The sequence below is a fragment of the Bufo bufo genome, chromosome 1 (assembly GCF_905171765.1).
Source record: "Bufo bufo chromosome 1, aBufBuf1.1, whole genome shotgun sequence".
NCBI classification, from domain to species: domain Eukaryota; kingdom Metazoa; phylum Chordata; class Amphibia; order Anura; family Bufonidae; genus Bufo; species Bufo bufo.
Genome location: NC_053389.1, coordinates 813,722,356 through 813,735,333, shown reverse-complemented (window position 1 = coordinate 813,735,333; position 12,978 = coordinate 813,722,356). Strand labels below are relative to the sequence as shown.

At 45.7% G+C, this 12,978-nt stretch overlaps 1 protein-coding gene across 1 annotated transcript; it reads left to right on the top strand.

Annotated features, from left to right (window-relative positions):
- The first annotated feature begins 7,534 nt into the window (after positions 1-7,534).
- Positions 7,535-12,669, top strand: LOC120986595 (zona pellucida sperm-binding protein 3-like). Its single transcript, XM_040415256.1, has 8 exons — positions 7,535-8,026; positions 8,849-8,964; positions 10,101-10,204; positions 10,277-10,454; positions 10,521-10,641; positions 12,022-12,113; positions 12,226-12,359; positions 12,443-12,669. The coding sequence occupies exons 1-8, from the start codon at positions 7,535-7,537 to the stop codon at positions 12,667-12,669; spliced, it is 1,464 nt and encodes a 487-aa protein (XP_040271190.1).
- Positions 12,670-12,978: the final 309 nt, after the last annotated feature.

Below are 12,978 nucleotides of genomic sequence, written 5' to 3'. Positions count from 1 at the left end.
GCAAGAAAATGGAGGCGGTAAGTTTGATCAAATGTTTTTTATTGTTAAAAACTGTGTGAAATTACACTCAGATGCCGCAATCATGTATGAACGCGACATCTGAGGGGTGAAATGACGGGGGGGGGCGGCGCTATCGCAGCTACGACATCTTCACGGAGTCATCACTGACCACCTCTTCACGGATTTGAGTATGAACACGGATGTGTCAATGAGGCTTTAGGTGTATAAAAAGTTTACTAAGCGATGATAAAATGTATACGTACAAAAGATAACACAAAGAGTAAAGTCACCAAAGCCGTGAACAGATGAGCGAGCTCCCGATTGACCAGTCCCCTTCATGGTAACATATCTGCTTAACTAAAATGGTGGCTGCATGTGTTAGAAAGTGAAAGACATTGTAGGGGAGACAATCCCAGGAACGCGACATCACCCATAATACCGTGCAGCCATCCCCTGTGATGTCACAGCCCTATAGGCTACTTTCACATCTGAGTTGTTGACGTCCGGCAGGGGATTTCAAAACCACAGCAAAATGCATCCGTTTGAATTAATACAACCGGCTGAATCCGTTCAGAATGGATACGGTTGTATCATATTGGAAATTGAGAAACCAGATCCGGCGTCGGGCGCCGGATTCAGTTTTATCGTGTCTGAAAAAACCCGGATCCGGCACCATTGACTTTTTTGTGCCGGATCCGGCTTTGCTCAGATTCCTCTGCCGCACACAAAAACGCTGCTTGCAGCAATTTTGTGTCCGGCATGGGAACGCAACAAACTGGAATGAAATGCATTCTGGTGCACTATGTTCCGGTTTGTTCAGTTTTGCCCTTATTGACAATGAATGGGGACAAAACTGAAGCGTTGTGCGGTGTCTCAAAACCGGGCAGCACAACGCAGATGTGAAAGTAGCCTAAAACCCTCATCCCGCGCGGTCTCCGTGGCAAGCGCTCATGCGCTAGGGACAGTGTTGTTCCATACAGTTTAAATGAACAATATTGGAGAGGGAGAGAGCAGGGAGAGAGCAGGGAGAGTGCAGGGATGATGTATCACCGTGTGCATCACGGCGCAGTCATTCATAGTTAATCCGTTCTGTTAGCAATACAGTTACTGTGCCTCAGTATTAGGCTACATGCACACGACTGTATGTGTTTTGCGGTCCACAAATTGCGGATCCGCAAAAAAAACGGATGACGTGCACAATTTTTTTGGTGGAGCAACGGACATACTGATGCGGACAGCACACGGCGTTTTTTGCGGACCCATTGAAATGAATGGGTCCGCATCCTCTCCGCAAAAACAACGGATCGGACACGGAAACAAAATACGGTCGTGTGCATGAGGCCTTAAAGGGTTTCTGCAATTTTTTTAAACTGATGATCTATCCTCTGGATAGATCATCAGCATTTGATCGGCGGGTTCCGACACCCGGGACCACTGCCGATCAGCTGTTTGAGAAGGCAGCGGCGCTGGCAGTAGCGCAGCGGCCTTCTCACTGTTTACCGCAGGCCCAGTGACGTCACGACTAGTATCAATGGCCTGAGCGGGGCTAAGCTCTGTTCACTTGAATGGAGCTTAGCCGCGCCCAGGCCAATGATACTAGTTGTGACGACACAGGGCCTGCGGTAAACCACGAGAATGCCGCGGCACTACTGCCAGTGCAATGGCCAGGATACGGGTTGTTAATGTTCTGAATTTGTTGTGACGCCAATTGCAGCGTGTGCAGGGTACTATCCCAGGGCTCTTCCAAGGTGTTATAACGCACGTCCCAGATTAGGAAAGCCAGAGCGGTGTAAGGGCCTATAATGTCTCTACAGGGAGGTGATAATTGTGTCATGGTGTCTCCTACCTGGGTACGGCGGGACCCCTGGCTCCTGGCTCACTTGCAATAAATTTGAGTGTAGTGATAGTTGGAATAATAGAGAAACTTTGCAGAACAAATGATGTCCAGACCTTTAGATGAAGTTCAAACGTTTCTTTAATTGAAGTAACTTGATCCAAGCAGTATACAGCTTTGGTCTCTTGGTCCCAGTAGGTTCTGGCAATCATTGGCAGGAATGAATACTTCTGCTTTAAATTTAGAGCTTGCAGGATAAAAATGTCTGCTTGGTAGCTCTGTAACTATGGCAGGGTTAGCTTCTGCACTTATCTGTAACTGCTGCTGTGTGAGGACTGTAACGGATCTACTGGCACCTCGACTGGGTACCTCAGTTGATGGATGCTTCTTTTGCTTCCCGAGGGCTCCAAGCACTCCACTTGACACCTTGACAAACCGCCACAGCTTGGTTGGGATCTCGCCGTCTTCTACTCACCCTGGGTCCAAGACTAGGATCCAGCTTCCAGTGGGTAGAACCGTGTTGTAATCCCAGGGGAGTATAATACCAATAACAATCCCCAGAGTGAATATAGATGCTCCCACCACACATGAAACGAGGTTCTATGTTGAAGGAACTCACTTTACTGAAGACCAACTCAGTATATATACAGTTCAAGAAGTCTAGCAACATAAATCAATCAACCATGAAGAACATGCAAACATACATCTTCACCCCCTCCCTAATGAATGAATAGGGAGAGAGGAGACATATGTGATGGGATTATCTCCTGAGTGTATTTTAGGGTGATCTACTCATCTACACTGGAGTCGGCTACTCATAGAGTCAGCTATCTTAATCCCATCACTAACAATCAGTGGGAGTCTTAGTGCAGAGTTAACCCTTTTTGTGGTGCTGGATTCACACCCTACATCTTTAGTGGTCAATAGGAAATATGTGCATATAAACTCCACAAATATATCAGGGTTCCTAGTTCCTTGTAACCCCAAAAGTTCTGAGGGGGTCTCCATAGTTCTGGGTCCATAGTCCGTAGGAAGGAGGCTGGCCCTCAGGCTTCTCCAGCAGCCCCAGTGACGGTTCAGTCCATCACAGGGATAGACTAGCTGAGGAGGATATGGCTTCTCCTAGATCTCTGGACTTATCTCTCAGATGAATTCTCAGGGGATACTTTCTTCCTGGAACTCTGAGGGTTGTCTGTATTTTTCTGCTTTCTTCATCCAGCTGAGCTGAAGTTACTCAGACTGGGTATATGGCCAAGTCTCAGCCGAGACTAAGTCCTTGATGTCTTCTCTATCCAGGGGATCTCCTCACACACACCCTACCCCTAGCAGGGGGTGGGCTACACTCACACTAACTTCCTTCTCCAACCATGCTGCAGGATGTGGGAACTGCCCACCTCTCTCACAATAATCCATTCCAGCCTAGATTCACTAAACTGTAGCTTTACTTGCCAATGTGTTGCTGCCACCTACTGGTAACCAGGAAAATTACAGGAACAATTACATTTAACATGGATTTCTAAGCACATTTGTGGAAGACATAAGCAAAATCACATCTGATGACAGTGTAAAGCTCTTAGAAGATAGTAACGGGGTAGAGACGTGAAGTAACACAACTCTGGGGTATTACACCTGCGTCGTTGCCTTCTCAAACAGCTGATCGGCTGGGGTCCCGGTTGTCGGACCCCCACCGATCAGATTCTGATAATCTATCCAGAGGATTAATCATCAGTTTAAAAAAATTGCAGAACTCCTTTAAAGGCAGGTGTAATACAGTATATTAGTGTGCATCACTGTGCAGTGCACCGACATTCAGAGTTTATCCGTTCTGTTAGGGATACAGTTACTCTACCTCAGTATTGAAGGCAGGTGTATTATTCCACCATGTGCATCACTGTCAAGTGCACCGATATTGATAGTTAATCCGTTTTGTTAGCAATACAAAGAAAAAATGTGGGGGATTGGGTCAGCACAACCTGTATGTAGGTGCACATCACTATGGCGAAATACATATACAAACGGAAAATACAAATGTGATAGCACTCTACATCCAGCATTCCTCCATGCTGGATGAGGCATTGGTGTACATTTTGGCCAAAGCGTAATAAGCCACTCACCACGTCAAGGTCGCCTCTAATGAGTGGTCCCTAACACTAGTTCCTACCTGTTCATGGGCCATAACAGCCACACAAAGTCCAGGGAATGCAGGTCAGCATACACGCCAAGCACACTCTGCTTTTAACTCCGTCCGGTGCCATTACAGCTTTCATCGGATCCAGGGATGCAAGTACCAACATGCATGCTGAGCCCACTATATACTTCTCCTGGATAAAGCAGAGTGTGCTTGGCGTGTATGCTGACCTGCATTCCCTGGACTTTGTGTGGCTGTCATGGCCCATGAACAGGTAGGAACTAGTGTTAGGGACCACTCATTAGAGGCGACCTTGACGTGGTTTATTACGCTTTGGCCAAAATGTACACCAATGCCTCATCCAGCATGGAGGAATGCTGGATGTAGAGTGCTATCACATTTGTATTTTCCGTTTGTTAGCAATACAGTTGTTTTACACTATGGCCAACAGACAGTTGCCTGGGACCGCCAAAGGAATGGGCAGTGGCTGCCACTGTCATCCTGCTATCATGTTTCATCTCAAGTTACAACAGATACACACAGCCAGGAGTCGGTGGATTGCTCTGACACCACACTTGGCATAGCCCAGGAACTGCCCCTGCGCCCTCACCTGCAAGTATACAGGTCGCAATTCGGGCCAGAGTGCCTGAGGAGCTAGTTCGTTCCTGCTCTGCCGCCCACTGAGACGATTGAGTGTTGTGGCTGGTGAGTGTTGTCATCATCAACCTCTTCCATGAGAGTTTCTCTTTGTGGGTCCTCAACAACTATAAGGCGGACAGTAAGATATGTAGCTGTTCTTCCTCCATCACACTCTGCTGCATGAGCACCTGTTCTAAGATAAATATGAAGGGATGAGGGACAACTGAAGCATGAACAGCATGAGCTGCCACTGCCTGACCTGGGAACAACACATGCTGAGGCAGTCTGATGCATGACAAAAGTGCAGCACAATATACTGCCCCAGCAGAACCAAATACCACAGTGTAGCACAATATACTGCCCCAGCAGAACCAAATACCACAGTGCAGCACAATATATTGCCCCAGCAGAACCAAATACCACAGTGCAGCACAATATACTGCCCCAGCAGAACCAGATACCACAGTGCAGCACAATATACTGCCCCCCAGCAGAACCAATTACCACAGTGCAGCACAATATACTGCCCCAGCAGAACCAGATACCACAGTGCAGCACAATATACTGCCCCAGCAGAACCAATTACCACAGTGCAGCACAATATACTCCCAAAGCAGAACCAGATAAAACAGTGCAGCACAATATACTGCCCCAGCAGAACCAAATACCACAGTGTAGCACAATATACTGCCCCAGCAGAACCAAATACCACAGTGCAGCACAATATACTGCCCCCAGCAGAACCAATTACCACAGTGCAGCACAATATACTGCCCCAGCAGAACCAAATACCACAGTGCAGCACAATTTACTGCCCCAGCAGAACCAGATACCACATTGCAGCACAATATACTGCCCCAGCAGAACCAAACACCACAGTGCAGCACAATATACTGCACCAGCAGAACCAATTACCACAGTGCAGCTTGGGCGGCCCCTTGGTCATCAGCCCACTGATACATTTTCCTGTAGGATCTATGACCAGCCTGCCCCTGGATACATAACTGAAAAGAAATAGAGAATGGGGGTCATTTACTAGGATCAGCATTTTACGCCGGTCTTAGATGCCCCTCCTGCGCTGCTGTAAGACTTGTCTAATTTATGGAGAGTCGTGCACATGGCGAGAAAAAACGCTCCACTCCCTAAGGGGGCTGACACACGTTCAGGCTTTTTGATGCGGTTTTTGAATCCAAAACCAGGAGTTGAATAAAAAAAAGTGGAGAAGTAGTATTTTTTCCTAAAGTTAGTAAAGTTGCTGGGATCCAGGTTCCCGTCCTGGTCTCTACGACTCTCAATTGTACATGGCGCAAAACCGCCAGTGCGAGAAAATAATGCAAAAACAGCATTGCAACGCCATGGCAACTCATGACTTTTTAAGAGCCCAGTGTATTGCCTTATTCACACAGTCAGCGGGGCACATTTACTATCGTGTCTGCGCCTGTTTTCAGGAGTAAGTGCGCCTTGTTCGTCCAGACGGGGGAAAAAAGTCCTGCATGCAGTACTATTGTATCCGTCTAAAAAAACAGATCTCAAAACAGATTAAGGCTACATGCACACGACCGTATGTGTTTTGCAGTCCGCAATTTGCGGATCCGCAAACAAAAACTGATGACATCCGTTTCCATCCTTTTTTAACGGATCCATTGTAACAATGCCTAAAACGGACAAGAATAGGACATGTTCTATTTTTTTTGCGGGGCTATGGAACGGACATACTGATGCGGACAGCACACTGTGTGCTGTCCACATTTTTTGCGGACCCTTTAAAATGAATGGGTCCGCATCCTATCCGCCAAAAAAACGAAACGGACACGGAAACAAACAACGTTCGTGTGCATGTAGCAAAAAACTGATGCAACAGGATCATTTATTTTATTTTTTTTACAGGATCCTGTTTTTTTGTCTCTCTCTTCTTCTGACGGATCAGAAGGACAGAAAGCTAAACGGTGATGTGAACTCACCCTAAGGGCTGTTTCACACGAGCGATTCCATTGAGGGAATCGCGCTCCGTGTGTGAGTGTGATCCTCCGCTCTGGACTTGCAGGAGCGCACGGCATTATCATGATTTATAATGCTGTGTGTCTTATTTCTACAGAAGACAGGCAGAGACACACAGCATTATAAATCATGATAATGCCGTGCGCTCCTGCAAGTCCAGAGCGGAGGATCACACTCACACACGGAGCGCGATTCCCGCAATGGACTCACTCGTGTGAAACAGCCCTTAGGGTTTATGCAAACAAACTTATTTTCTTTCCATCCGTTCCATTTTTTTGCGGACCGTGTGCGGAACCATTCACTTAAATGGGTCCGCAAAAACAATGGAAGGTACTTTGTGTGCATTCTGTTTCCGTATTTCCATTCCGCAAAATTAGTGCATCTCCTACTATTGTCCGCAAATCACGGTCCTAGGCCCCATTCAAGTCAATGGGTCTGCAAAAAATACGGAACTCACACGGAACACATCTGTATGTCATCCGTATTTCGCGGATCCATACTGTAGAAATGCTATGCCCAGCCCATATTGCTCATGTGTTTGGTGATTAAGTTACTATTTCCGTTTCCGATCCGCAAAAAACGGATCGCATATGGAAACCAAACAGATATGTTTTGTGGAATAACGGAATGGAAGAGGACTTAAATCAGAGAGGAAAAAAAATACTCAAGTACGGAACAACGGATCCATGAAAAACGGAACGCAAAACAACAACGGCCGTGTGCATGAACCCTAAGGAATTAATACACCCAAGAAATGAACACAAATCCCTTATGAACTCCACCACTGGACTCTGCATTGCCATATCCTCATCAGGTATGGATGGTGTCCAGCTGAGTATAATGAAGGGTCAGGTGAAGTGATGACCATGTGATGGGTGAGGTATAAAGATCTCCTCCCTCCACTCCTTCCTGGTGTGACTTCTCCTGTAGTCAGGATGTTGTTAGGGATTAGGTGGAGTTGGCTGCTTGTGGTTCTCATCTATGGGTCAGGCTTTAGCAGTGCCTTGGTTAGACATCGGCGCCAGCAAGACACTCGGTGGAGGAATTATCAGCCTGGATGGGGATCTTCTAGAACTGTATCTGCAGTAGGTTCTCCTAGGAGAAATCCTTTGCCTCCAGTTTCTAGTATTGGGTCTCTAAGAGGTTCTGTTCCTGTGTCTGGATGGGGCCGCATGTATCCTGGCGCAGGTTATCAGTCCCGACAGCTTACACAGCCCCCACCGATTATGCTGAACCCCTCATCCCCTGTCAGTGTGCAGTGTGCTGAGGACAGTATGGTGGTGACTGTAGAGAGAGACTTCTATGGTAATGGTAGGCTGGTGAATCCTTCAGACCTGCTCCTCGGGACCTGCACAGCTAGCTCTCAGGCTTCAGTTACTACTGTAGTCTTTCAAATTGCTCTTCAAGAATGTGGAAGCAACCTAGAGGTAAGTTGGTGGAGGACTAAAGGTCCCTTAATAGTAGACAAATATGTACTGGGCAACAATCACTGTTTATCATGAAACCCTTTAGGTCCTTTTCACTATATTGACATGGTTGTGGATAGAGATGAGCGAATTTCATATTTTGAAATATTTGTTTGCTTTTACTGGTAAAAGGTGAATTGTGTTATAGATTCTACCACCACAGACCATAATGCAATTTTATTATGATGGAATGCCTCTAAAGGCATTCTGTTATGCTTTCAGTCATAGATGTCTATGGGCTGCAAAATGGATCTGTTCCTGTTATACAATGGAGTCCTCTCCTAGATAACTGAAACGGGACGGATCATTTTTGCAGGCTATAGACTTCTATTATGATGGAATCCTTCAAGGCATTTTGTCATAGAATTGCGTTTATGGTCCGTGGTAACGGAATCCATAACACAATTCCCCTTTTACCATTAAATAAAGCGTGAATCGGTTTCATAACCTGAAATTCGCTCATCTCGTTGTGGACATAGAGCTGGTTTCTTTGAGGTACTTTAACCCTTTCTACAACTTGTGCCCAGGAATGTTGGCTAGTTTTAGCCGGTATACTATGGTGTCATGATCTTCTGACGCAATAATGGACTTTCATAACACAATCTAACCAGTTGTCCATTTCTGGCCTTGCAGTGTACTTGACCCAATGCTTTGACAAGTTTATCTTGTTTATCTTATAGGGTGGCCAGTTCTTACAAAATTTTCCCACTGATTTGGTTGAGCTTTTATTTTTTTGTGCTTTGAGTGGAGACTAACCTTTTTGTGGCTTTTTATCTCCTCAAGATGACTTCAGATATGCTTATCTACAAGATCAACTTGTCTTACAACCCCACCACCTCCCCCAATGTGCCCATCAGGTCCAATCCTGCAGTGGTTCCCATCTGGTGTTACTACCCACGGTAAGTCTGTACCAATAGTGGGTTCTATAGCTGTGTCTTCTAGAGTCTTCCAGTGGTGAAATGTCTGCCAGGACTTTCAAGTTAAGCTAGATGGTAGTTGAATGTGGTCACATTGAGACTGTTTGCATCAACTAGCCATAAGACAGTCCCGTCCTGCTGGATCTGACTGGGACAGTCACAGCTTGATTCCACTTACATTATGAAGCAATGTTCTGTAGCATCAGTACTGTGATCATTGGCCATGTAATAAGTATAGCAGCCGTACTGTCCATGTAGCCCTATCCTAATTATTGCATTAATCATCCTGCTCCTCTTCAAGGTTCATAATGACTCTGAAAGGGATCTTGACAAACATTCCCCTCTTGCTCTGTCAATACTATTGAGGCTTGGAGCTGTCTCCTCTCCTGGCATGTCTGTTTCACCAACTACTTACACTCCATGTAGTAATTCTGGAGAACCTTTAACTGTTTCTCTGATTCCTAATGGAAGTTAGCAGAATGCCATAAAGGTCTGAGTGTATAGTTTTGGGGTGTCTGACACTATTCTATTTGTGCTGGCAGTCACTATGCAGGGACACCCAGATTGGCTTTTATTGCAAACTGCCAGCAATTTAATAGTAGGAATAATGGGGGGGGGACTGTAACTAACAAGACACTTCAGAAATGTTCTGACCTGGGAAATGGTTACTAAAACAAGTCTGGGGAGTAGACAGGCCCTCTTTGAATAGGACTTGGCTGGAGGACTCAAGGCAAAAAAAATAGGTCAAGAACCATAAAACTTTTTGGTGTAAGTAGAGCAGGACTGGTCAGGGGGTCGTAACTTCAGTTAAAAGCGCTGCAACACCTTACATGGCTGGAACACCCCTAAGGCCTCAATGCCATAAGTGTCCGCTTCGCTAATTTACCATATGGTTGACAAGATACTTTACTGTCAACCTCTCAAAGGGTTTGTCCACCATTACAACCATGGCTGCTTACTTCCAAAAATCACCCCTGCTGTCCATTGGCTCAGCTCTATAGTGAATAGGGCTAAACTGCGGTGCCACATGCCACTTATGGACACATGGGATGATTATGGAAAGCTGTCATTTACTTCAAATCATGTACAGTGGTCCTTTCATTTCTCTACTCTTCCAGATTTGGCAATGTAAGCAGCAATGCCATCAAGCCAACATGGGCTCCCTTCAGCACCACAGTGAGCTCAGAAGAAAGGTTGTCTTTCTCCTTGACTCTCATGACTGGTGAGACTCCTTCCAGTAGAGGAGGGTTGCGTAGTCTCTTGTGTTGTACTAATAGCCTTATTTTGTCTGTAGAGGACTGGAGTGCTCCTCGTCAATCACTGGTCTACCAGCTTGGTGAGATCTTCTACATAGAGGCCTTTGTGGACATACAGAACCACGTCCCGATGATGCTGTTTGTTGATAGCTGTGTTGCCACCCTTACTCCAGATGAGACCTCTAATCCTCACTATGACATTATTGCTTATAATGGGTGAGTTTCTGTTTTTGTTTTTACTGTTAATTCAAGGGCATTTTCACTGAAATAAATCTCCTACAGGTGCTTGATCGATGGGATGCTAGGAGATTCCTCTTCAGCCTTTGGTTCTCCAAGACCTGAAGCGAATAAGCTTCGCTTCACAGTTGATTCCTTCAGGTTCATTAACGGTGACCTTTCTATGGTGAGGACTAGAGATGGTAGTATGACCCTGAATGCAAACTAACTTTTTGTACCTGTCTTTAGCATCCTTGTTTTCACCCCACTAATTGGTGTTGAAAGCACACAACTGGCCACTGTTCTAACCTACACTTTCAACATTAATGAGTCTGTTGCCAAAATTGGATGTTACACACTGCTTACATGGCACTGTAGCACAAGTGCTATTGGTACCTTTGTTCTTTTGTGATGACTTTCACCAGCTGAAATTATGTTCAACCCATATGCAAATGAGGGCTCATAGGTGCCCAGGCCGCTCTGCCTTTCATATTGCTTGTCCCGCCATGTAAGTACTTTCACACTAGCGTTATTCTTTTCTGGCATTAAGTTCTGTCCTAGGGGCTCAATACCAGAAAAGAACTGAGTTTTATCCTAATGCATTCTGAATGGAGAGTAATCCGTTCAGGATGTCTTCAGTTCAGTCTTTTTGCCTTTTCAGGACTGAGATAATACTGCAGCATGCTGTGGTTTTATCTCCGTCTCAAATTCCAGAACACTTAGTGGAATGCCAGATCTGGCATTTCTTCCCATGCATTGACGCCGGATCCAGCCCCGAGTGTTCCGTTAAAACAGATCTGTTTTTGCTGTCTGCACATGCTTGGACCACAACATGTGAGAAAATGCCGGATGACACCAGAGAGATGGATCCAGCATTTGTCAGACGGATCAGGATCCAGTTCCGGCGACAGAACTGCCTGCCGGAATCCTCTGCCGCAAGTGTGAAAGTACCCCAAGTCTGTAGCGTCATCCCCAGTTCCGGCAAAGAACCTGCACATGGCAGTTCGCCTCCGGCCTGGGCATGCCCGCTGGTTTCACACTGCGCATGCGCACTTGAATTATTGATGCTACTCCCCACAATGGGCATCAGTGACAAAACAGACTTACAGGGCAGGACAATCAAGAGGTTAAGGAGTAGTAATATGGGAAAGGCAGTGGCCTGGGCTCCTACATCACAAGCACGGCCCCTGGACACTTGCCAGTCATCTGCATATGGATTAAATGTTTTTCGGCTGACAGTCTAACAAAGGAACCATTGGTACTTGTGCAAGAGTGCCATGTAAGCAATGTGTAACATCAAATTTTGGTGACAGATTCCCTTTAATGGAGGAAATGTATTCGAATTTATATTCTCCTTTGATTGCCTGATTATAATGGTATTCTGCTTGACACTATTGTACGTTAACTGTTTGAAATGAGAAACTCAATAAAAACTATTGAAACAGAATAACTTATATGGGAAACCTAATCCTTTCTAGTATTGACCCTGAGGGTAACTTTTCCAGCTGTCCAAGATCATGAATGTAAATTATTTCTCATGATATAAACTGTAATTGTGGCGTCTTAGATCTACATAACCTGTCACCTGAGAGCTGCTGACATCAACCAGACCCCTGATCCAATGAACAAGGCCTGCTCCTACAACAAGGCTACCAGCAGGTAAGACCTTGCACATCTGAGTGTCTTCAGTTAGATGACTACACAACCCTAGATGGGGTCTTGGATAACAATGGATGTTCTCTCAATGGTTGACGCCTTTCTGCTCTTACAGTTGGTCACCTGTGGAAGGCCCCAGTGCGAACTGCCAGTGCTGCAACACTGGGAACTGTGCTACAGTTGGCAGCCGGAGAACAGCATGGGGCCCACAACCTGCCAGGTCAAGAGGAGTTGGGAAGAGAGATGTTGGTGAGTTCTTCATTCAAACGTCTCCTAAAGCTTCCATAAATCTCAAGGTATTTGCAAATAGGTGTTGCTAATTCTTCCACTAGGTTCTCATCTAGAGAAATACACTCTGGCCAGACTGGGCCCTCTTCTAGTGACTGGATCTAAGCCTAACCAGGTCTCCAAAGAAGGAATTTCCCAAGCTTCCAGAATGGGTGTAGAAGAACCTCTGCAGTTGTGGGTGCTGGTGGCCATGGGCTTAATCACTTCAGTAGTTGTTGCTGTGACTCTTATTGTGGCTGCAAAATGTCTTCTGAAAAAGTCTCACAAATAGTCAAGAAATAAAAATGGGTAAAGTGTTACTTATATCTTTTTGTCTCAATCGATAGTACCAATGGTTGTATGGGATTGGCTTCATGGGACCCATAACTTCATGCATGGTCCAGCAAAACAGACCATCTCCTGGTGCTATATACATGAGTACTATGGGGCTATATGGAGGAATTTCTGTGGGTCACATGGAAATATGGTATCGACACATCTGTATAGAGCTGAGGGTGGTTCATGGCTCACACTTCTCAGGAGCAGAATAAGAATTAGAAGCTGCTCTCTGGAGGCTAAAATTGCTTTAGCTTCAGACTGT

Excerpts from the sequence above, each read along its gene's own strand:
- LOC120986595 (XM_040415256.1), top strand. The coding sequence starts at position 7,535 with ATGTTGTTAGGGATTAGGTGGAGTTGGCTGCTTGTGGTTCTCATCTAT. Across the intron at positions 8,965-10,100 it reads ATCTGGTGTTACTACCCACG|ATTTGGCAATGTAAGCAGCA; the intron begins GTAAGTCTGTAC and ends CTACTCTTCCAG. Across the intron at positions 12,114-12,225 it reads TACAACAAGGCTACCAGCAG|TTGGTCACCTGTGGAAGGCC; the intron begins GTAAGACCTTGC and ends CTGCTCTTACAG.